Raw genomic sequence first — 26,049 nt, 5'->3', positions numbered from 1 at the left:
GCGTTGCTGAGGATTGAACCTAGTCCCTTGCACATGCGAGGCAGGTGCTCTACCACTAAGCTACAACCCCAGCCCCAGTGAATATATTTTTAATTCACTTGTATTTTGTGTGTGTGTGTGTGTGTGTGTGTGTGTGTGAGAGAGACAGAGAGAGAGAGAGAGAGAGAGAGACACTGGGTATCGAACCAAGGGCCTCATGCATGTATTTTGTTAGTTCTAAACTTTCCAGTGGGTTCTCTTATATTTTCTTGTTTTTCTGATTAGATTTTTGAGACATTCATTATGAGCATTAAAAACTCTTTGATCATTGTTGTTATAGGTACTTCAAAAAAATCCATTAAATATAGATAGCATCTGCGTTATTTTGATGTCACTCTCTAATGATTGTCTTTTCTCTTGATTTTGTTTTCTGTTTTTCTATTTGTATGTCTAGTAATTTTGTTTTTACACTGGACTTTGTGAACAATACATTGTAGAGATTCTGAATTCTTACATGTTCCTGAAGTCCCCACCTCACTACATCCCAAACAGCCTCCCAAGTTGCTGGGGTTACAGGTGTGCATAACCACACCCAACTCACCATGGAATTGTTTTAGTCTGTGGATTTATTCTTTCATCCACATTTAGATTCTTTCTCTGTCAAAGGGAATGGGAGATTTAATTTGAACACATTCTATAGCTCTTCTCTTTACTTGCAGGTATTGATCAATATGACAGAGACAGCATTATAAATGACTTTAAGAATGGGACCTGCAAACTTCTTGTGGCTACTTCTGTTGCTGCCCGAGGTCTAGATGTGAAACATTTGATTCTTGTAGTAAATTACAGCTGCCCCAATCATTATGAAGATTATGTACACAGAGCAGGACGGACTGGAAGAGCAGGCAACAAAGTAAAAAGAATTTTTTAATACTTGATTTCTTCTATATTACAATATAGCTGTTACTTTAGTGTTTTAAGGAGTAACTAACAGGAGTTATGGCCACAGTTTAAAAATTTTTGATTATCATGGTGTGGGGAATGGATGAGGTTAATCACTTACATATATATATATATATATGTATATATATATATACACACACATATATACATATATGTATGTAATATATTGTTACATACATATTTATATGCCTAAGTCTTGTTGAAATGATGAGATACCTAGATATTGTTAACAGTTTTATCTCCTTTTAGTTTTTTTCACCCTTGTCTAACTAACAATTTGTATATGCACATATGTAAGTATATAGTATGGGATGTTTCATGGCCTTTTCTTTAAAAAACATGAGATTATAAATAAACCTATCCACATACATATCACACATAGATATATATGTTTGTCTTCCCCCTGCCCTTTCTTTTTTTTAAACTGGGCTAGGGATCAAATCCAGTGCCTTGTGCATATTAGGGAAGTGCTCTGTCACTGAGCTACATTCCCAACCTTGTTACTTGCTTTTTTGACTCACTGTATTCTGGTAACTGTGTGACCATAAGTCATTCTTTTTGAAGGCATCAGAATTTTGTTATTGGAGACATTGATTTTGACATATTTGACTTTCCAACTTTGGACATTTCATAATGGAGTAACACTACTGTTAATTGTAGTAGCTTACATTTATGGTATACTTATGTGCCAGGCAGTATCCTAAATTCTTTACATATATCATCTCATTTCATTCTCCAAACTTCTCTTTGAGGTAGATAATGACTTCATTTTATAGATGCAAAATTATGGCTCATAAAACTTAAGTCATTTGCCCAAGATTTCATAGCTCATAAGCTGTAATGACATTTATTCTTTTAAAAACCTGAGATATTTTGGGAACTTGGTAAACTTTCTATTAAAGATCAAGTACTAAAAACTCTAGCCTTTTGGGAGCCATATTCAGTCTCTTTTACATTCTTTTTAATTTCTTCCTCTATGTCCTCTATGTGTTTATGTGTGTTTACAACCCAGTAAAAATTTAATATTTTTAACTCATGAGCAGCACAACAGCAGGTCATGGGTCAAATGTGTTGACTAGATATTTCTAAAGTAAAATCTTAAACCATGCCTTAACAGGTTACTGTTGGAGGCAGTGTATTTGTGAAGATGACAACCTGAATATAGTCTACTACTCTTCTACTTCCACTCCAGTCTTTCTCACCTACACCAAATGCTGATGGAGGCATGAGAAGCCCTGGGCTTTAGAGATTCTCATGGAGATCATAGAACTGTTTGTTTTGTTTTGCAAAGTAGTTATAAAAATGAATAAATATATGTAAACAACTAATTTGTGTATATAATCAAATGTGTTATACACACATACACGTTTTTATCTTTCTTTTTTCTTTTGCAGTACTGGTGATTGAACCCAGGGTCACTTTACCACTGAGCTACATGCCCAGCCATTTTTATTTTATTCTGTATTTTGAGACAGGGGTCTTGCTAAATTGCTGCAGTTCGCCTCAACTAGTTAGTTGCTTTCTTCCTGCCTCAGCCTTTTGGTCTCTGGGATTACTAGCATGTGCTGCTGTGCCTAGCCTCTTTAGTCTTAAAGAAATATACAGAATGCTGTATCCTAGGAAGTTAAAATGGGTTAAAGTGGTATAGCAGGTAGTAAAAAGAAGATGATATTAAGCAAAAAAGAGAAAAATAAAATGTTATATTAAAGAAAATTAATATGGTAATTCTATTATATATGTGTGTCAGGTTTTATATTTTTTACTTATTCACAAAGAAATTAGAAATTTTCTTGTTTTATGTGTCTTTGGGGACCGGGAGCATTGAGCTTGGGACCTTGCACATTCTAAACAAGTATTCTACCATTGAACCACACCCAGCCTGCTTATTTTATTTTTAAATGTTGAACGTAAATATTTTCCTTTGAACTATTTAAGAATTTAATAGGGCTTAAAGTTCTTTAGCATTGGTGTCAGTCTCAGGATTCATTAGGTGGTTCATATTTTATCTTTTAATAAGTAGGATTTGTCTTACTAATGTCTAACTTTACTTCTTCATCATTCATCAGGGTTATGCCTATACTTTTATCACAGAAGATCAAGCTCGCTATGCTGGTGACATAATTAAAGCTCTTGAATTGTCAGGGACTGCAGTGCCTCCTGATCTAGAGAAACTTTGGAGTGATTTCAAAGATCAACAGAAAGCAGTGAGTTTTTTTAATTTGTGTTTCTTTTATGCAAATCACAATTGTGAATACTTGATACTTGCACATCTTGATGGAACTGTTTTCATTTATTTATTTTTAAAGAGGAAAAAGTGAAAATAATCCTTTTGCTTTCCTTGAACTTAGTGTTTTGTGAAGTCCTGTGGAGTTCTTAGTTTTTCTTATAGGCTAGGTGAAGCATTTCTATTATGGTGACATGTACCACCTTAGAAAATATTCAAAATCTCTAACTTTTAAAATTTTTCTCTGAAAGGAAGGAAAAATAATTAAAAAGAGTAGTGGGTTCTCTGGTAAGGGATTCAAATTTGATGAAACCGAACAAGCTTTGGCTAACGAGAGAAAGAAATTACAAAAAGCGGCTCTTGGTCTTCAAGATTCAGATGATGAGGATGCTGCTGTTGATGTAAGTATTATTCTAAGTTTCATTCATGTTAATTAAAGTAATATTCCTTTTGTACAAGAAGTCTGGCTATAGGTTTGTTGAGAAAGCCAGTCCCTAGAAACCTTGGCATGTACCTTCCCAATATTATTCTCTCTGTATATATTTTTATTTACTTATTTTCATTTAAAAAAAGATTATATTGTTTTGTAACCTTTTCAACAACAGTTTGTAGAAATACTTCCATTTTAGTAAATTCACTTATGTTATTCTTAGTGACTTCATAATATTTATTATGTGGATGTTTCAGAATCAAATGAATCAATATATGGATTATTTTCATATATTCACTATTTGGAATATACTATTATAAACTATTTCACTGTGCATCTTGCATGTTTAACTTTTGCACACCTACCAGATTAACTCTTGAGGATTAATTAATAAGTAGAATTGCTAGGCCAAAAAGTTTATCTTATTTGGTCTTAAACATTATCAGATTGTCCTCCAGCAAGGGAGTATCAGTTTATCCTCATTGTATTGGTATGAAAGAATGCCTGGCTCCCGTACATTTAAAAATATTGTATTCGTATTGTTTTTTGATGTTGTTGCTGCTGCTATGTTGATTTCAGGTCTTTCTATGTGGCCCAGACTGTCCTTGAACTCCTGGGCTCATATGGTCCTTCTTCCTCACCCCCCAACCTCACCCCCCATCCCCAATAGCTGGGATTACAGGTGCATGCTACTGTACCTAGCTACCAATGTTTTTTATTCTTTTCAAATTGGGTAATTATCAAATATCCTTATTGATAGTAATACTCAGCATATATTGAGTGCTACTAAGTAGCACATGTTATGCCAAGTGCTTTCCCAGGGATGCGTCATTTACTTCCTCACAGTCGGCATACAAGGTAGATACTCTCAAAGGATTTGCCATTTTATAATTGGACAGACTGAGGATTAGAAAGAAATAACCTTTTCAGGTTTACACAGTTAGTGTTGTTCTTATCAAAGCCTATGTTCTTAGCAGGTTAAAGTTTTCACAGAAAATTTTAGAACCCCAATCCTAGGAGCATTAGAAAAGAATATGTCTGTTAATAATAGTGGAAAATCTGTCTAGTATATACAAATAATGTACATCGAAGGATATGAAAAATTCTTAAGGAAGCCCATTTAATTTGCTTTAACCCTGAAAATTTCCAGTGCATTTGATCATCCAACAGTTTTTTTTTAAAAAATTATATTAAACCTTATCTTGCTTTTGGGAATTAGGAATTCAGTTTAATCTTTGCACTGAGGAAATTGAGGCTCTATAAAAGTATTTGGTCCAGGTCTACCCAGGGAAGTAAGCCTAGCCAGGACCAGAACCTTACTCTCCTATTATTACAAGACCATTTCTTTTTAGTATACCTATTAGCTCAAAATTCAAAAAAGTCAGTGTTTTAGTTATCTTTCACTATGTAAGAGATCAATACAAAACTTAGCAGGTTAAAATAATAAGCAGTTATTATCTCATAGTTCCTGAAGGGCAGGAAATTGGGTGTTTAGCCAATTACTTCTGACTTGGACTCTCATGGGTTGCGGCCAGATGGTTGGCCCAGGCTGCAGTCCCCTGATAATTTGACTCAGGCTTCTGTAATTGCTCACTCACTTTGATATTTACAGGATAGCTCTTTTCTCTAGTCAGTCTGTGTGTCCTCAGGCAGCTGGCTTCCCCCAGAGAGAGTGATCCAAGAAAGAGGAGAGGAAGCTTTATTATGACTAGTCTTTGAAGCTACACACTGACACTCCACTTTGTTCTGTTAGAAGTCACATTTCATCTCACACTCAAGGGGAGGCTCCACCTCTTAAATAATTTGTAGCTATGTTTTCAGACCATCTTTTGTTACTTTTTATATTATTTTTAACAGTTTTTAAAATCTTGTGATTAAATGTTGATTGTTTCTTTGATCATTAAAGTAATAAGTAACTTTTTTAAAAAAGTGAGTAAAGCCAAAAGTAAAATTACACCCATTGATTAAGGACAGTGCACATTCCCCTTTACTGATTTCACTTATTATTTGTTTAGGTTTTTATACCGTACATGCTATTTAATTTAAAACAGCCAAATGTTAGGTTTAAAACTAGTTGATAATTAAAATCTTTGCATAGATAATGAAAGTTTTAAAAAAAAGCTGTTGGCTTTTGGTAAAAGGGCTTTCTAAATTAACCTTATTCATCTTTAACCTCAGAGAAACTTTTCTCTGCATTCAAAATTGAGAAAATAAAACCTTATTAATCTAATGTGAATTTATGAGGGAATTTGTGTCTCTAAAGAGTGCCATCAATCATGGTTGGGCAAGAGGCAACTTTTTAAAAGAAGTGCAGTATCTAGGCGTGATGGCTGGTGCCTGTAGTCCCAGCAGTTTAGGACTCTGAGGCAGGTGAATCACTTGAGCCTAGGAGTTCTAACCCAAGCTGGGTAACATAGTGAAACCCTGTCTCAAAAAGAAAGTGCACATATCCTTGCCTTTAACTGCATGAGGGTTCATGTGAGTTCTGGAGTGTTGAGGCCTTCATCACTGCTCTTAACCATTATGGGGAAACCAATCTTCATTTCTTTACTTTATTGATTGAGAAGAATAAAGCAGTAAGCCCTCTTTTTTGATTGTGTTATCCAGTTTTTAAGGCAAATCTAGTTGCATTTTAGAAGTTAAGACTGGATATCCTGCCTGCAGATCAAGTTGTGCCATCCTGAGATTCATTCATTTTTACATATTTTTTAGTTGTAGGTGAACATAATACCTTTATTTAATTTTATGTGGTACTGAGGATCAAACCCAGGGCCTCACGTATGCTAGGCGAGCACTCTACCACTGAGCCACAACCCCAGCCCCCTCAGAATTACTGTCTGTACTTCTGCTTGTTTCAGGACATGAGTTATAGCTTCTTCTAGCCTCTTTCTTTGCAATATAATTTGGCCTCAAGGTCTAAACCCTAGAACAAATCAGTTGCATCATAAGGACTATTTTGTATTGGCAGCACATGTTTCCTCCTTTACTAAACTGGAGTATGTTTTCTGTACCTCTTAGAAGTTTGATTAAATGGTTCTTGCAGCATTATATCTCTTCTTGCTTGCTTGCTTGCTTGCTTGCTGTCCATCTATCTTTCACTATAGACAACAGATTATTGAAATGAAATATATCACCCTCAACAAATAACATCCATTTTCCTATTGATCTGCATAACTGAATTTAAATAAATATAAATGTCTGATTTTATCCTTTTGGTGGAATCATTTCTCACTTGTTCTGTAGAAATTAAATTGGCACTTCTAATCTAGTTTTTACTAATTCTTCCCGTTTTTTCCTTGGTCTAGATTGATGAACAAATTGAAAGCATGTTTAATTCAAAGAAGAGAGTAAAGGATATGGCTGCTCCTGGAACATCTAGTGTTCCTGCTCCGACTGCAGGAAATGCTGAGAAATTAGAAATTGCTAAGAGATTGGCTCTTAGAATCAATGCTCAGAAGAATTTGGGCATCGAGTCTCAGGTATTAAGTAATTTATTCCAAGTCTCAGTCAGTACTTTTCCTGATTCTTCTTTTTTGTTTGTTTGTTTTGTTTTGTTTTGGTGATACTGGGGATTGAACCCAGGACCTGTGCATGCTAGGCAAGTACTCAACCAGCTGAATTATATCCCAAACCCCTCAGTCAGTACTTTTGATTTAGATGTTTTTCAGGAATTATGCTGAACATGAATGAACAAGTTTTCCTAGAAATTGAGTTTGTGAGAATATAGGATTCTTTGATGATTGCATTTGAATGACATTGCTAATATAGTTAACTGAGCAACTTCATACTTCTTCTGGAGAACCAGTTAGGCATGTTAGCCATAGATAGTTTTTATGGAGCAGGTGAGCATGTTCTAAAAATCCAAAACCCAGGGGCTGGGGATATAGCTCAGTTGGTAGAGTGCTTGCCTTGCATGCACAAGGCCCTGGGTTCAATCCCCAGCCCTGCAAAAAAAAAAAAAAAAAATCCAAAATCCTGGGTTGAGAATGTTACTCAATGGTAGAGCATTTGCTTAGCATTGCTCAAGGCCCTGAGTTTATATCCCCAGCACTTCAAGAACAAAATCAAACAGAATGCTCCAAAATCTGAAACTTTTTGAACACCAACCTAATGTTCAAAAAGGTTTGGATTTTGTAGCATTTTGGATATCAGATTTTTTTTATTAGCCACGTCTACCTTAAAGTCTGTGCAGATATTCTTAAAATATTCAGATAAAACTCTGAAATCTGAAATACTTCTGGTCTCAAGCATTTCATATAAGGGATATTCAAACTGTACTAGATTCTGATTGCTCTTCCCAAAATCCAAGGTAATTCTCTCTTTCTTAATCTGTTCTCATTGACTTGAGTCTTTGGGCATGCAAATAACTCCTGAATATGTAAGCACCTGGTTACATGACTCAAACTAATGTGTGTTTAAACTGTACAGAAATGTGTTTTTAAAATATTTCATGTGGCATCTTTTTCTTGGAAGCATTTGTTTTAAGTAAGAGTAAGTTTTCATAGTATTCCCAAAGAATGGCTTGTTAATTTCAACAGTATTTTGAAAATATTGTGTAAGTCATTTACTATAATTTCTTGAATGTTAGTTGGGTCAGTGGGGAAGGCTCAGTCAGTTAGTTGGCTCAGTGATGTTAGTGGTACAAAGATTCTAATTCCAAGGAGATACCTAGGAGTCAGAGAATATGTAAAACAATTTTGGAAATACCAACTTGTATCTACTCTTAAGAGTTAATGTACTGATCCAGAGCATATCTGAGACCTAATAGAATGTTTAAAAGAGAATTGAATGTTTCTCAGTTTTCTCATCAAGGATAAGGGAAATACATTAAACTTTTAGTTATATATAATGCTAAATTGAGCATATGAGTGGGACAATAAGTAGAAAATGTTTTTTTGATGGGGGGGGGGAATAGTGCTGGGGATAAAAACCAGGACTTTGTACATGGTATGCAAGCATTACACCACTTTGCTATAACTCCAACCCCCAAAAGATGCTTTTATTTCTTTATTTAAACAGAATTAGTGACTTTTCAGAGAAAATTTGTGGTGAGTTCTCTGGTTTTGTCTCTGTCCTCATTTGAGATTTGACTGTAGATCTTCTTTAACTACAGGATGTGATGCAACAGGCCACCAATGCAATTCTCAGAGGTGGCACCATTCTGGCTCCCACTGTGTCTGCAAAAACCATTGCAGAACAACTTGCTGAAAAGATCAATGCAAAGCTCAATTATGTGCCTTTAGAAAAACAAGAAGAGGAGAGACAGGATGGTGGACAGAATGAATCTTTTAAGAGATATGAGGAAGAATTGGAGATCAATGACTTCCCACAGGCAAGTAATAGATCTAAACATTTTTTAAATTGTGAAGTAGAAGCTCTTGCTTCTTTAGGAACAGAAATCCTTCCTTGAAACACATGAACAACTGGACCTGAAGACACACACCTATAACCCTAGTGATTTGGGAGGCTGATCAGGAGGATCATTAACTCAAACTAAACCTTAACAACTTAGTGAAGCCCTGTCTCATTTAAAAAACAAAAATAAAAAGGGCTAGGGATGTAGTTTGGTGGCAAAGGGTCCCTGGGGTCAGTCCTCAATACTGCAAAATAAATTAAACATGTGAACATTTTAATAGCTACTTCTTTTTTGCCTAGATGGGGGAGGCAGCAATTGAAATTCAATTTTTATGAATATGTTCTAGGTATATTAAGATCTAAAGGAACTTATGATGTGTGCATGTGTTATGATCTTAATATTGACCATAATATTTTAGCCAACCTAATCTGTGTTAGCATACCAGATTTTTAAAATCTTTGTTATGAAGTGATTTTTTTCTCCCACCCTTCTTTTAGACGGCTAGGTGGAAAGTTACCTCCAAGGAAGCTCTACAGAGAATCAGTGAATATTCTGAAGCTGCAATTACAATCAGAGGAACATACTTCCCTCCTGGCAAAGAACCCAAGGAAGGAGAGCGGAAAATTTACTTGGCAATTGAAAGTATGTACTGTTGGTTCTGTTTCAGGCTTGAGTTGGATCAAAGTTGACATAGATGTATTACAGAGAATGTGAGGTCAGTTCTAGGAAGGACTGAAAAGAAGGAATACCTAAAAGAAAAAAATAGTTTCATATATTAGTTCATAAATATACAGAGGTAGAATGATCTGTGTGTGGGACTCAAATTTGAAAATCACACTAAAAGGAAGACTGACCCATTAATTCTTCTTAGAGGTTCAATATTCCAGCCAAAGTTTAGGTTAGAAAATAATGTTCAAACAAGTATTGCCTTTGAAGTTATACACAATGAGTTCATTCATAACTTTAACAAAACAACAAATGAACAACTAATACCAGCACCTAAAGGATATAAATAATGCTTTATCTAAGAGCAACCAGGATTGGTTTTCAACCCTAATTTATAATATTCCAGAAGGAATTTATTCCATTGGCATCTTCCATCTTGATTCCTGCCCCCACCTGCCCCGGGTTGTTCCATTGCATACTAGGGCATCCTGACCTATTTTGTTTATATTTAATCTGAACATCTTTGTAATGAACTTAAAAAAATGTTTTTTGTGTGGATTTTTTTTTTTAAAGTTCATGTGCAAGAGAAGCAAGGCAGAAGGAACTGAACCATTTGATAAGTGAACCACTTATGCTGGCATCATCTCTGCTGCATCATAGCGTTCTTCTTAGTACAGAACCCAGATTGCTAATTTGTTCTAAATGTCCCCATTTAGAACTGGTTTTAAAATTTGTCAGCAGTCTTGTTCCATTTAAGACTTAAAGCTGAAATAATGTCTGTTTTAGGTTTTAATCACTATTGGAACTTGTAAAATTAAGGTAAAATTCAGATTACATAGAACTCATTATTTTGTTTATATTTAATCTGAACATTTTAAAATGTGCAATCTAGCTGGTTATGGTGGCACACAGGTATAATCCCAGCTACTCTCTAGGCCAAAGCAGGAGATCACAAGTTCAAGGACAACCTGGGCAATTTAGCAAGACCTTATGTCAAAATAAAAAATAAAAAGAACTAGGGACGTATCTCTGGTAGATCACTTGCCTAGCATGTGTGAGCCCGTGGGTTCAGTCCCAATTATCAAAATGAATGAAGTGGATGAAAGAAAGAAAGAAACAATTCATCGGGGTTTTTTTAGTGCATTCATAAAACTTAGCGAGATGCAATGACAGCAGTGTTCAGAGAGAAATTTATTGCTATGAGTGCTTAAATTATAAAATGTCTTAGTTACTACCTTCTTTTGTGCTAGATAACTATTTTCTTTTGTGCTTTGTGGGATGCTATGGCTCAAACTCAGGGTCTAGGCATGCTAGGCAGGTGCTCTACCACTGAACTACATCCTCAGGCTGACATCAAACTCCTGGGCTCAAGCAATTACTCTTCCATAGCTTCCTGAATATTTGTGTGCCATGTTGTTTTGCCCTTATTTCCTTCTCTCTCTCTCTCTCAATATACATGTATATTTGTTGTTGTTTATTTTTGTAGTGAGAATCCTGGTTTACAGTTAACATCTTAATATATAATAGTGTAGTTCAATTAATACCAACTTAGTTTTTGTTACTTTTTGTTTTATATACTGGAAATTGAAATCAGCCTTGTGCATGATAAACATGTGCTGTACCACTGAGCCATAGCCACGATCTGTGATCTTAGTTTTATAGCCACAAAAACTTTGCTTCTATAGTTCTGTCCCATTGCTTTTTTGTTACTATTGTCACAAAATACATCTTCATATGTACATTCTAGTCCCTTCAAGGTAAGATTTATAATTTATGAGGTGCTATAAACTAAAAAGAATACTGACTTAAATTTACCTATGTAGAAATTACCTTTTCCAGTATTCTTTATTTCTTTTTCTTAATATATATGTGTGTGTGTGTATATATATATATATATATATATTTTTTTTTTTTTAAGATGTTGATGGAACTTTATTTTATTCATTTATTTGTATGTGGTGCTGAGAATCAAACCCACATGCTAGACAAGCACTCTACCACTGAGCCCCTATGCTTTATTTCTTCATGTGGATTCAGATTACTAATGTCTTTTCATTCAGTATGAAGGATTCCCCTTAGGATTTCTTCTAGGACAGGTCTACTAGCAATGAACTCTACTTTTTTGTTTAACTGAGAATATTTTGATTTTACCTGTAAAAATAATTTTTTCTACTTTCATTTTTGGTAGTTGGTTTGTTTTTGAGAGGAAGTCTTGCTAAATTGCCCAGCCTGGCCTTGAACTTCCAAGTCTTGCTTTATTTTCCTGGTTAGCTGTTGTGAATACAGGCTTGTACCATCATGTCCAGCTACACCTTCATTTTTGAAGTACAGTATTCTGGATATAGAGTTGGTTGACAGTTTTTTCTTTTGGCACTTTGTACGTCATCCTCAGCCTTCTGACTTCTGTGGTCTCTGCCAGTAGGTGATGAGTTGCTTTTCCAGGATTCTTTCTTGTGTGTGTGTGTATGTGTGTGTGTGTGTGTGTGTGTGTTTTGGTACTGGAGATTGAACGCAGGTTTCTCTACCACTGAGCTACCTTTGCAGCCCTTTTATTTTGAGACAGAATCTTGCTAAATTGCCCAGGCTGATCTTGAACTTGCCATTCTCCTGCCTCACCCTTCCAAGTAACTGGGTTACAGGCATGCGCTTTTGCTCTGGGCTTCTCATTATGTTTTGACACTTTGATATTTTTTGAGAATGTTCTACTTGGATTTGGGGCAGGGAGGGAAGTATTTAACCAGGGCACTTAACTACCTCCCTCCCCACATTACCTCACCAGCCTTTTAAAATTTTGGGACAGAGTCCCACAACTTGCCCAGGCTGGCCTGCTATCCTGCTTTAGCCTCCTGAGTAGCTGAGATCAAAGTCATGTGCCACCATACCCAGCTCTACATGGTTGGGGTATTTTGTTTTGTTTTGTTTAAGATTTTTGGGAGGAAGGACGAATGATATCGCTAATAAGTGGCTGATGACACATAATGGGGGGTGGGAGGGGTTAGTGTTAGGGTTAGAGTTAGGGTTAGGGAGGGGGGCAAGAATGGAGGAAGGAAGGACTGTATAGAGGGAAAAGAGGGGTGGGAGGGTTGGGGGGAAGGGAAAATAATAACAGAATGAATCAAACAACATTACCCTATGTAAATTTATGATTACACAAATGGTATGCCTTTACGCCATGTACAAACAGAGAAACAACATGTATCCCATTTGTTTACAATAATTTAAAAAAAAAAAAGAAAGAAATATATTCAAAGTTTAAAAAAAAAAAAAAAAAGATTTTTGGGAGGGCTGGGATGTAGCTCAGTGTTAGAACACTTACCTAGCATGTATGAGACCCTGGGTTTAATCCTCAATACTGGGAGGTGGCAGCGGGGGCGGGGCGGGGTGGCGGGAATGCTGGTCATGTGGCATGTACCTGTAATCTCAGTGACTCAGGAAGCTGCAGTAGAGGATTGCAAGTTCAAGACCAACCATTAAATTTAAGAAGATGCAGTCTCAAAATATAAGGCCAGGGATGTAGCTGAGGGTGAAGCACTTCTGGGTTATTAAAAAAAAAAAAATTTAGATGTATAGATTTCATGTTTTCATCAAATTTTTGGTCATTTCTTCATGTATTATTTTTCTCCTTTTGCACTTCTCTGAAACTAGTTATGCATATGTTGGTACATTTGATGGTGTTCCACAAGTCTTTTAGGCCCTGATCATTTTTCTTCATTCCTTTTAATTCTGTCTTCTTGACTCAATCTTGATTGACCTATCTTCAAATTTTGTAATTCTTCTGTTTGCTTAAATTTGCTGATGAACCTCTCTAATGCATTTTTTTTGTTCCAGTTACTGTACTTTACAACCCCAGAATATTTGGGGGGAGGTGGGGATACCAGGGATTAAAATTAGGGGCACTCAACCACTGAGCCATATCCCCAACCTATTTTGTACTTTATTTAGAGACAGGGTCTCACTGAGTTGCTTAGCACTCACTTTGCCACTGAGGCTGGCTTTGTACTCATGATCCTCATGCCTCAGCCTCAGAGCTGCTGGGATTACAGGCATGCACCACTGGACCAGGCCCCGAATTTTTTTGGTTCCATTTTCTCTCTCTTTCTTGGGTGCTGGGAATTGAACCCAGGACTTTGTGCATGTTAGGTGTATATTATTACCACTGAGCTATACTCCCAACCCTATTAATACATTTTTTAATTTGTTCTTTTTAAATATACATGACAGTAAGTGTATGTGAGGATCCATTCTTGTGGTTGTCCATGATGTGGAGTTACACTGGTCATATATTCATATATGAACCTAGGAAAGTTATATCTGATTCATTCTATTATCTTTCCTATTCCTATCCTACCTCCCTTCCCTTCATTCCTCTTTGTCTAATTCAGTGAACTTCTATTCTCTCCCCCCTATTGCTTGTTGGCATCCACATATCAGAGAGAACATTCTATCTTTGGTTTTTGGGACTGGCTTATTTCACTTAGCATGAAAGTCTCCAGTTCTATTTGCTGGCAACTGCCACATTCTTCTTTGAGGCTGAATAATATTCCATTGTGTATATACCACATTTTCTTTATCCATTCATCCATTGTAGGGCACCTAGGTTGGTTCTATAACCTTGCTATTGTGAATTAAGCTGCTGTAAACATTGATGTGGCTGTGTCACTGTAGTATGCTGATTTTAAGTCCTTTGGATATAAAACAAGGAATGGGATAGCTGGGTCAGATGGTAGGTCCATTCCAAGCTTTCTGAGGATCTCCATACTGTTTTTCAGAGTGGCTGCACCAATTTACAACTTCACCACAATGTATGAGGGTGCCTTTACCCCACATTCACACAAACACTTATTTATTATTGCTTGTGTTCTTGATAATAGCCATTCTAATTGGAGTTAGATGAAATCTTAGGGTGGTTTTAATTTGAATTTCTCTAATTACCAGGGATGATGAACACTTTTTCATATATTTGTTGATCACCTGTATATCTTCTGTGATGTGTCTGCCCATTTCCTTAACCCATTTATTGGTTGGGTTCTTTGTACTTGGGTTGTAAAGTTTTTTAAGTTCTTTATAAACTTTGGAGATGAGTGCTCTGTCTGAAGTGTGTGTGCAAAAGATTTTCTCCCACTCTGTAGGCTCTCTTTTCACATTATTGATTGTTTCCTGTGCTGAGAAAAAACTTTTTAGTTTGAATCTATCCCATTTATTGATTCTTTCTTTTATTTCTTGCACTGTGGGGGTCTTGTTAAGGAAGTCTGGTCCTAAGCCAACGTGATGGAGATTCGGGCCTAACTTTTTCTTCTATTTGGTGAAGGGTCTCAGGTCTAATTCCTAGATCCTTGATCCATTGTAAATTGCATTTTGTACCAGGTGAGAGATAGGGGTTTAATTTCATTTTACTGCATATGTATTTCCAGTTTTCCCAGCACCATTTGTTGAAGAGGCTATTTTTCCTCCATTGTAAGTTTTTTGGCACCTGTATCTAGTATGAGATAACTGAATTTATGTGGATATGTCTCCATGTTTTCTATCCTGTGCCATTGGTCTACCTGTCTATTTTGGTGCCAGTACCATGCCATTTTTGTTACTATTGCTCTATAGTAGAGTTTAAGATCTGCTATAGTGATACCTCCTGTATCATTCTTCCTGCCCAGGATTGCTTTGGCTATTCTGGGTCTTTTGTTCTTCCAGATGAATTTCATGATTGCTTTTTCTCTTTCTATGAGAAATGTCATAGGGATTTTAATTGGAATTGTGTTAAATCTGTATAGCACCTTTGGAAGTATGGCCATTTTGATAATATTAATTCTGCCTTTCAAGAACATGGGAAATCTTTCCATCTTCCAAGGTCTTCTTCAATTTCTTTTAGGTTCTGTAGTTTTCATTGTAGAGATCTTTCACCTCTTTGGTTAGATTGATTCCCAAGTATTTTATTTTTGTTTTTTGAGGCTATTGCAAATGGAGTTGTTTTCCTCATTTCCCTTTCAGATGTTTCATCACTTATATATAAAAATGCTTTAGATTTATGCATGTTGATTTTATATCCTGGTATTTTGCTGAATTCTTTGATGAGGTCTATAAGTTTTCTGGAGGAGTTTTTTGGATCCTCTAAATAGAGAATCATGTCATCAGTAAATAGTGACAGCTCAAGTTCCTCTTTTCCTATTCATATCCCTTTAATTTCTTTAGTCTGTCTAATTGCTTTGGCTAGTATTTCAAGGACAGTGTTGAATAGAAGTGATGAAAGAGGGCATCCCTGTCTTGTTCCAGTTTTTAAAGGGAAAGCATTCAGTTTTTTTCCATTAAGAATGATGTTGGTCATGGGCTTAGCATAAATACCTTTACAATATTGAGGTATGTTCCTACTGTCCCTATTTTTTCTAGTGTTTTTAGCATGAAGGGGTGTTGTATTTTGTCGAACACTTTCTCTGTGTCAATTGAAATAACCATATGATTCTTAACCTTAAGTCTGTTGATGTGATAAATTACATTTATTGATTTCCAGATGATGAACCAACCTTGCATTCCCCAGATGAACCCCACTTGATCGTGTTGCACTATCTTCTTAATATGTTTTTGGATGTGGTTTGCCAGGATTTTGTTAAGGATTTTTGCATCTATATTCATCAAAGATACTGGTGTAAAATTTTCTTTCCTTGATGTGCCTTTGCCTGGTTTGGGTATGAGGGTGATATTAGCTTCATACAGTGAGTTTGGTAGGGTTCCCTCCTTTTCTATTTCCTGGGATACTTTGAGAAATATTGGAATGAGTACTTCTTTGAAGGTCTTATAGAACTTGAATGAGAATGTATTGGGTCCTGGGCTTTTCTTGGTTGGTAGGCTTTTGATGGCTTCTTCTATTTCATTGCTTGATATTGATCTGTTTAAATTGTATATGTCCTCCTGGTTCAGTTTGGGAGGATCATATGTCTCTAAGAATTTGTCTATGTCTTCGGTATTTTCTATTTTGTTGGAATATAGATTTTCAAAGTAGCTTCTCATTAGGTTCTGTATTTCAGTCATGATATTTCCTTTTTCATCATAAATTTTAGTAATCCAAGTTTTCTGTCTCCTTGTCTTTGTTAATGTGGCTAAGGGTTTGTCCATTTTGTTTACTTTTTCAAAGAACCAACTTTTTATTTTGTCAATTTTTTGAATTGTTTCTTTTGTTTCACTTTCATTGATTTCAGCTCTGATTTTAATTATTTCCTGTCTTCTACTACCTTTGCTGTTGTTGTATTCTTTTTCTAGGGCTTTGAGCTGTAATGTTAGGTCATTTAGTTGTTGATTTTTTATTCTTTTCTTGAATGTACTCCATGCAATGAATTTTCCTTAGTACTGCTTTCATAGTATCCCAGAGATTTTGATATGTTGTGTCATCATTCTCATTTACCTCTAAGAATTTTTTTTTATCTCCTCCCTGATGTTTTCTGTTATCTATGCTTCATTCAATAGCATATTATTTAGTCTCCAGTTGTTGGAGTAATTTGTTTTTTATTTTGTCATTGATTTCTAATTTCATTCCATTATGATCTGATAGAACACAAGGTAGTATCTATTTTTTTGCATGTACTAAGGGCTACTTTGTGGCATAACATATAGTCTATTTTTGAGAAGGTAACGTACTGCTGAGAAGAAAGTGTATTCACTTGTTGATGGATGGAATATTCTATATATGACTGTGAAGTCTAAGTTATTGATTGTGTTATTGTGTTCTATGGTTTCTTTGTTTAGTTTTTGTATGGAAGATCTATCCAGTGGTGACAGTGGTGTGTTAAAGTCACCCATAATTATTGTGTTGTGGTCTATTTGATTCCTGGAATCAAGAAGGATTTGTTTGATGTACATGGATGCACTGTTGTTTGGGGCATAAATATTTACGATCATTATGTCTTCCTGATTTATGGTTCCCTTAAGCAGTATGAAATGTCATTCTTTATTCCTTCTGACTAACTTTGGCTTGAAGTCCACTTTATCTGAAATAAGGATGGAAACCCCCGCTTTTTTACTAAGTCTGTGCATGTGGTAGGTTTTTTCCCATCCTTTCACCTTTAGTCTGGATGTCTTTTTCTATGAGATGAATCCCTTGAAGGCAGCATATTGTTGGGTCTTTCTTTTTAATCCATTCTGCCAGTGTATGTCTTTTGATTGATGAATTAAGCCATTAATGTTCAGGGTTATTATTGAGATATGATTTGTATTCCCAGTCATTTGGGCTTATTTTTGGTTTTTAACTTGGCTTGGTTTCTCCTTTGAATGGAATTTTCTTTAAGGTATTTCCTCGCTTTGCTGACCTACATTGTTGTTTTTCATTTCCTCCTCATGGAATATTTTTTTGAGAATATTCTGTAGTACAGGCTTTCTATATGTAAATTCATTTAACTTTTATTATCATGGAAGGATTTTATTTCATCTTCAAATCTAAAGGTTAGTTTTGCTGGGTATAGGATTCTTATTTGGCAACCATATTCTTTCAGAGCTTGAAATATGTTGTTCCAGGCCCTTCTAGCTTTTAGAGTCTGGACTGAGAAATCTGCTGAGATCCGTATTGGTTTCCCCCTGTGTGTAATCTGATGCTTTTCTCTCGCAGCCTTCAAAATCCTATCTTTATTTTGTATGTTAGGCATTTTCATTATAATGTGCCGTGATGTGGATCTGTTGTGATTTTGTGCATTTGGTGTTCTGATAATCTCTTGTATTTGATTTTCCATTTCATTCTTCAGGGTTGGGGAATTTTCTGATATTATTTCATTGAATAGGTTGTTCATGCCTTTGGTTTGTATCTCCGTGCCTTCCTCAATCCTGATAATTCTTAAATTTGGTCTTTTCATGATGTCCATAGTTCTTGGAGGTTCTCTTCATGATTTCTTATCATCTTCTCTGTTTGGGCAACTTTATTTTCAACATTAAATATTTTGTCTTCATTGTCTGTAATTATGTCTTTCAAGTAAGTGGTCTAGTCTGTTGGTGATGCTTTCCATTAAGTTTTTTATTTGGTTTGTTTTCTTCATTTCAAGGATTTCTGTTTGTTTTTTGTTGTTATTGTTGTTTTGGGGTTTTTTTTGTTTGTTTGTTTGTTTTTTAGAATCTCTATCTCTTTGTTGAAATGATCTTTTGCTTCCTGCAGTTGTTCTTTCAACTGCTTATTGGAATGATCATTCATTGCCTGCATTTGCTCTCTTATCTCATCCTTTGCTTCATGAATCATCTTAATCATGTATATTCTGAACTCCTTTTCTGACATTTCTTCTACCGTGCTGTCACTGTATTCTATTATAGAATCTAGGTTTGTTTGGATCATTTTCTTCCTTTTTCTTTTCATGTTATTCATGTATCTTCCCCTCTAGCAGTGCAGATCTGGGGTATTGCCGTTTCCCCCCTATAGGCTTATAGTGACCCTTTAGGTTTTCCAAAATCTTTTCTTTAAGGGGGAGATCAATATTAGCAGTGCCCAGTACAGACAATATGCAACCCTAAACCAAATAGCCCCTAGGAAGACGTTAAGAATGTTGTAATAATAAACAGAATGAGTTCAATTATTATCTACAATATAAGAAAAAGATTTGCAATAAGGTCTGCAGTTTCTAATGGAGGACAAAGAGGATGGGGAGGGGTATAGGATGTAGCTGTTAATGGGATAAGAAAAGAGTATATAGAGGTTCTAGATCGTAGAAAGAGTGAAAGTGTAATCAAAAGAAGTTGGTTGTTAGCATGAGAAAAGGGAGAAAGAGATTCTGAGGAAACAGGTAAACAAAAGGGAAATAGAGCAAGAAAAGTTAAGAAATAAAAACTTAAATTATTTTCAAAAAAGAAGAAAAAAAGAAAAAAAAAATCTATTCTATAAGAGTCATATACTATTCACACCTCCCAGTCTTCAGTAGCCTGATGTATGAGAGGTACCTGACAATGAGCTCCCATCTTTAGGAGCTTTAGTAGCTTCCTAAAGATGGGAGCTACTGCTTCCAGGATAATCCAAGATGTCTGCTCTGGCTTCCAAATGTGTTGGCAAATGGGGAACTGCAGCTCGGGATGGGCATCGTCGGCTGGAGGTCTTGGAGGTGAGGTTGGTCTGGTTGAGGGATCCTAGAGGCTGGGTGCAGTCAGTCGGTCTGGGGGGCCCAGAGGCAGGGAGTGGTTGGTCGATCTGAAGTGTCCTGGAGACAGGGTCAGTCAGTCTGGCCAGTCATCCTACAGGTTCTGGCTGTTGTCTCAAAATGGCGGCAGCCACGTGTAATCAAACCTGCAGGTACTTTGACAGTGGACTTCAAGGCAACAGCAGACAGCTGGCGATACACTGGCGGTCTGGGGTTGGTCTGCTGGCTGCTGTCTGACGATCAGCAGTTGAACCTCAGGTAGTGGGTAATGGGTAGGAAAAGGCAGGTGATGGACAGGCAAGAGGCCAGCAAATGGCAAATGATAGGTGCCCATCAGTGAGCAGTCTGCACTCAAAAATTAGTCTATATGCTGGCAGATTGCAGTTGATCGCAGTAGACAATGGGGTAAACATCAGGGGATTGATAAGCAGCAAAAACTGCCTCACTGAGAAACAGGTATCCTCTGCTTGAAACCTGAGTTATGGAGCGACAAGTAATGCAGCCTCCCTCTAGTCCACCATCTTGGATCTCTCCCCTGTATATTTCTTGACTATTGGTATATTTCTTCTTCTGTGAAGTGCTTGTTCAGTTCTTTGCTCATTTGTTGATTGGGTTATTTGTTTTTTTGGTGTTAAGTTTTTTGAGTTCTTCGTATATCCTGGAGATTAATGCTCTATCTGAGGTGCAGGTGGCAAAGATTTTTCTCCCATTCTGTAGATTCTCTCTTTAAGTTCTTGATTGTTTCCTTTGCTATGAAGAATCTTAATATCATCCCATTTATTGATTCTTAATTTTACTTCTTGAGGTTTAGAAGTCTTGTTGAGAAAGTTGGTTCCTAAGCCAACATGATCGTTGGGCCTACACAGGGTCTCTGGTCTAATGCCTAGGTCCTTGATCCACTTTGAGTGGAGTTTTGTGCAGGGTGAGAGGGGTTACATTTCATTCTACTACACATGGATTTCCAGTTTTCCCAGCACCATTTGTTAAAGAGGCTATCTTTTCTCCAATGTATGTTTGTAGTGCCTTTGTCTATTATGAGATAACTGTATATATGTGGGTTTATCTCTGTGTCTTCTATTCTGTTCCATTGGCCTTCATGTCTGTTTTTATGCCATTACTATTCTGTTTTTGTTACTATAGCTCCATAGTATAATTTAAGGTGTATAATTATAATTATAGTATAATTATGATGCCTCCTGCTTCACTTTTTGCACTAAGGATTGCTTTGGCTATTCTGGGCCTCTTATTTTTCCAAATGAATTTCTTTATTGCTTTTTCTGTTTCCATAAAGTACATGATTGGTTTTTTGTTGTTGTTGTTGTTGTTGATGTTTTTGTTTTGTTTTGTGATGCTGGGGATTGAACCCAGCACCTCATGCTTCCAAGTTAAGCACTCTACCATCTGAGCTATATCCCCAGCCCTCAACATTGGAATTTTAATAGGAATTGCATTAAACCTGTATAGTGTTTTTGGTAGTATGGCTATTTTGACAATATTAATTCTGCTTATTCAAGAACATGAGAGATCTTTCCATCTTCTAAGGTCTTCTTCAATGTATTTCTTTAGTGTTCTGTAGTTTAACATTGTAGAAGTCTTTCACCTCTTTTGTTAGATTGAGTTCCAAGTATTTTTTTTTTTAAGCTATTTTGAATGGGATAGTTTTCCTGATTTCTCTTTCAGCTGATTCATCATTTTTGCATAGGAATGCAATTGAATTTGTGGTTAATTTTATATCCTGCTACTTTGTTGAATTTGTTTATGAGTTCTAGAAGCTTTCTGATGGGAGTTTTTTGGGCTTACATAGAATTATGTTGTCGGCAAATAGGGATAGTTTGAGCTTTTCTTTTCCTATTTGTATTCCTTTAATTTCTTTCTTCTGTCCAATTGTTCTGTCAGCCCTATTATTTCTGTCTCTTCAATGTGATATTCTCTATTTTGGTAGTTATGATTTTCCTGGTTTTCTTTAGTTATTATTTTTTTAATAATAGTATTTTTTTGTTGTTGTTTTTGTTTTTAGTTGTCGATGGACCTTTATTTTTATTTATTTATATGTGGTGCTGAGAATCAAACCCAGCACTCCATACATGCTAGGCAAGTGCTCTACCACTGAGCTACAACTCCAGCCCTCTTTACTCTTTATAGTTCTTTGTCTAAGGTTTCTTTTAGCTATTTGAGCTAAAAAAAAATTTTTATTATTAATTTTTATTACTAATTTTTTTCACTGGTATATGGACCTTGTTTTCTTTTTCATTTGCATGACTTTGAATTTTTTTGTTGAAAACTGGGTTTTTTTTTTTTTTTGCCATGCTGGGGATTGAACCAGGGCCTTGTGCTTGTGAGGCAAGCACTCTACCAACTGAGCTGTTATTACAGGCATGAGCCACCGCCCTGGGTGAAAACGAGAATTTTGTATGTATTGACTATAAACCCGAATCTCCCGTCTCCCTGTTCTTTATTACTGCTACTCGTGGTAGTTGTTTGTTTAATGACTTTTCCATACTAGTTTTGTATAGTTAGTATTGAAGTCATCTAGTGATAACAGATTTCCTTAAATGCCTGTAAAGGAAAAAATATATTAGTGTTTTTAGATATGCTGTCTGTCTACATTGGGGCAAGCATTCATATCTCACCCAGAAAGTTTATAACTGCATTATCTTTTACACTTTAACTTGCAGAGTCTGCTGGTCTGTGTACGGTGAGAGCTTAGGATCATCTCTATCTTTTCTAAGCATAGGCTCAACTGTGAGCTTGCACATGGCCTTCTAGATGCTCACGAATTGTGGGAGCTTTACAATGGCTTTATTCCCCAAAGGATTTCAGTCGCCAGCCTTTTCTCCCTAGCTTTTTTGTCTTTTGCCCCAGCCATTTTCTCTTGTCCCACAGGGTAGTGGCTAATGCATTTACCTTTTGACAAATGTGTCCTCCGCACTGAGTAGCTAACTGTCTTCGCCCTTGGAGAGTTTAAGTTTTGTGAAATACAGGCAAGCCTTTGAGCTGGTCTTTCAGGGAAAACCACCAGACAGATCAAAACAAACATTTCTTTGAGAATAGTGTTCTTTCTGATACCAGAAATGTAGACTGCTTCTATCCTGAAGGCTTTTAGTGGGGAGTGGGTGAGGGTGTTTGAGGGGTTGTGGGGTCAGGATAAGTTAAAACACTGAATAACTGTTACTGAGATGCAGCTGTTTTTGTTTTTCCTCGAGTGTTTGCTTGGTTGCTGCAAAACTTTTGATTAGTTCCCAGAGTTTAAATAAACTCTGACATGTTTTGCACTTTTATTCCCAGTTTTTGTAGAGGGACTGACTTGGAGATTTATACTCTGCCATTTTTACTTAATACAGTCTTACTGATAGATTTTTTTGAGTTAATGATGAATTGTGGCAAAAGTAAAACTAAAATGCAACCTTTTTATTTTTCATGTATTCTGCCAGTGTGTTGTTGCTATATATATTGTTTCTTACATATTTATAAATATATATAAAGGATGAGGGTCCATAACTAGGCAGACTGCATTTTTTGTTCATGCTTGTAGCAATGAGAAAATGATATATCTATTTCAAGTAAGATTTTTTGGGGGGTTTTTGTTTGTTTTTGTGTTTAACAGTACTTGTGATTGAATCCAGGGCTTTGAGCCTGCTAGGCAAGTTCTTTACCACTGAGCTACATTCCCAGCCCTTTTTTTAAAGTTTCATTTTAGGTCAGAGTCTCACTGAGTTGCCCAGGCTGACCTCAAACCAAAAATCCTCTTGCCTCAGCCTCTCACGTAGCTGGGTTTACAGTAGTGCTGCACCATGCCCATCTTTAAATCAGGTTTTAAAATGGCATCCTTTCATGTATCCTGAAAGAATTTTGGTCTGCCAGTGGCTCATTGTGTTTCTAAATCATGTGACACCATTCATTAAAGAGTAGAAAATGGCACCTAGATCTTCAAGCAGAGAAAATTAAACTGACATCTTCCTGTCCTGGCAACTGGACAGGTTTTTGCTATTGTATCCATTAGGCCATACAAGATGGAGACACAATGATATGCAGAGGAATCTGATAATACAACCTCTGGTATACATGGAGCCAGACCTTTAGTCTGTGCTTGAATGTTATAGTAATCATTAATTAAAATCCATATTTTATTTATTTATTTATTTATTTATTTAGGTGCCAGGGATTGAACCTAGAGGTGTTTAACCCCTGAGCCACATCCCCAGTCCTTTTTAATATTTTATTTAGAGACAGGGTCTTGCTGAATTGCTTAGGGCCTCGATAAGTTGCTGAGGCTGGCTTTGAACTTGTAATCCTCCTGCCTCAGCCTCCCAAACCACTGGGATTACAGGCATGTGCCACCACGCCCTGCTCAAAACCCATATTTTAAATGTTTGCTTTAATGAAGAGGTAAACCAGAGATATGATTATTTGCTTTGAAAAGGGATCTTTTTTCCTGTGTGATTGATTTATTAAAAGTAGTTTCCTTGTGTAGTATAGTTAAATTTACATATCATAGTTCAATTTACATATAACTTTATGAAAACACATCTCCTGTACTACCAGTTGCCATAAAGTGAAATACCTACTACTGTATTCAGTCTACAGCTTCTGCTTGCTTTTCTTTCCATCTAGTATGGTTCTGGTCACTTCTCTCCACTGTCAGCCACACTCAGGAAATAACATCTAATTTTTATAATAATCTAGGAAAATTTTTTTCCCTTTAAAAAGTAACCTCATCAAAAACAAATCTTAAAGAGTAAACTAGAGACATAATGATGCCGAATAAGAGTTGGGGATTGGTAATTAAAATGATCTAAAGCTTTTAGAATTTTCAGAGATAATTAGATTTTTTAAAGGATCATGTAGTTTTTGAAACTCCAGGCAAACTCAGCTAACAGGATGAAAACAGGTGTTGGTAGTGTGGAAGGAGCCTAGTATCATCTGTTTCTAGTTCTGTAATTGGAGGGACCCCACTGCCTGGCTCCTTGAAGGCTCTGTGTGGCTCAACAGCTCCAGGCCTCCCACCAGGCAGAGGGAAGGAGAACAGGAAGGACTTACATGCTTAAGTCAGCCTGTATAATTTATATAGCCTGTTGTGTGACCCTCTCTTTTTACTAGTGGAGAATCCCTTAAAAACAACCAGAGTTGTTTTAGGACCAATGAAAGGAAATGCCCCTTTCTCATGGCTACCTATAAACATGTGTAACCTATTACCTAGAAAAATTACATAAGTCAGAAATTTAAACATCCAAATTGTCAAGCTCTAACTAAAGCAGGAATGTTATATTTTTGAATCTAGGTAAGCTGTGATTTTTTTTCTTTCTTTTAAAAATACTTTTGGTTGTAGATGGGCACAATACCTTTATTTTATTTATTTATTTTTATGTGGTGCTGAGAATTGAACCCAAGCGCTCTACCGCTGAGCCACAACCCCAACCCCTGATTTTCTTTCTTTTTAAAATAACACAAGAATGTCAACAGTAAGCTTCCCAGCAACTCATGCCAAGCAACTTATTTTCCTCTCAAATTTCACTTTGGTTGTAATTTTCATTCTGACTTAGCTCTTACTTCTACCCCACCAGCACCCTTATCCACTTCTTTTTCTTTCCAACACACCACCTTCCTTACGTGCTTTAAAAAAGTTGTGCTTAGTGGTGGTGGAAGTGTAGGGCTTAAATGAAATATATTGCTATGACTTTACAGCCATCCCCTTGGCCTTTTCCTGTTTGTTAAACTGTTGCCTCATCTCTCTGGAGTCAGAAAGGTTAGTCGCTTCTAATAAGGGGGGAAATTTATCTTGTTTCTTGTGAAATCTTTCCTTGTGAGAGATGAGAAAGAGAGAATTAGCTTTCTATATTGCAATACAACTTATCTATTTACTCTTTGACATTTCAGGCTCTCTTCTATTTTGTCCAGCTCTTTTCCTATTATGAATGTGCCCTGTGCTTTTTTATTTTATTTATTTCATTTTTTATTTTATTGTAAACAAATGGGATACATGTTGTTTCTCTGTTTGTACATGGCGTGAAGACATACCATTTGTGTAATCATAAATTTACATAGGGTAATGTTGTTTGATTCTGTTATTTCCCCCTCCCCCCACCCCTCCCACCCCTCTTTTCCCTCTATACAGTCCTTCCTTCCTCCATTCTTGCCCCCCTCCCTAACCCTAACTCTAACCCTAACACTAACCCTTTCCACACCCATTATGTGTCATCATCCATTTATAGCGATATCATTCATCCTTTGGTTTTTTGAGATTGGCTTATCTCACTTAGCATGATACTCTCCAGTTTCATCCAATTGCCTGCAAATGCCATAAATTTATCATTCTTTTTGGCTGAGTAATATTCCATTGTATATA

At 36.3% G+C, this 26,049-nt stretch overlaps 1 protein-coding gene across 6 annotated transcripts in view; it reads left to right on the top strand.

Annotated features, from left to right (window-relative positions):
* The window catches only part of Ddx46 (DEAD-box helicase 46), an 83,675-nt gene that overhangs the window by 45,300 nt on the left and 12,326 nt on the right, over nt 1-26,049 (top strand). For 4 of the 6 annotated variants that reach the window (XM_047555913.1, XM_047555911.1, XM_047555912.1 and 1 more), the window contains 6 exons: nt 699-892; nt 3,009-3,146; nt 3,418-3,567; nt 6,902-7,078; nt 8,710-8,928; nt 9,450-9,594. In XM_047555913.1, coding sequence (XP_047411869.1) covers nt 699-892; nt 3,009-3,146; nt 3,418-3,567; nt 6,902-7,078; nt 8,710-8,928; nt 9,450-9,594 — 1,023 coding nt within the window. The remainder of the gene's footprint in view (nt 1-698; nt 893-3,008; nt 3,147-3,417; nt 3,568-6,901; nt 7,079-8,709; nt 8,929-9,449; nt 9,595-26,049) is intronic. The other 2 variants (XM_047555914.1, XM_047555910.1) reach the window with 1 other exon arrangement.

The sequence above is a fragment of the Sciurus carolinensis genome, chromosome 6 (genome assembly GCF_902686445.1).
Source record: "Sciurus carolinensis chromosome 6, mSciCar1.2, whole genome shotgun sequence".
In the NCBI taxonomy this organism is placed as follows: Eukaryota; Metazoa; Chordata; class Mammalia; order Rodentia; family Sciuridae; genus Sciurus; species Sciurus carolinensis.
Note: the sequence above shows the minus strand (reverse complement) of the source record. Positions and strands in the feature narration are given on the sequence as shown.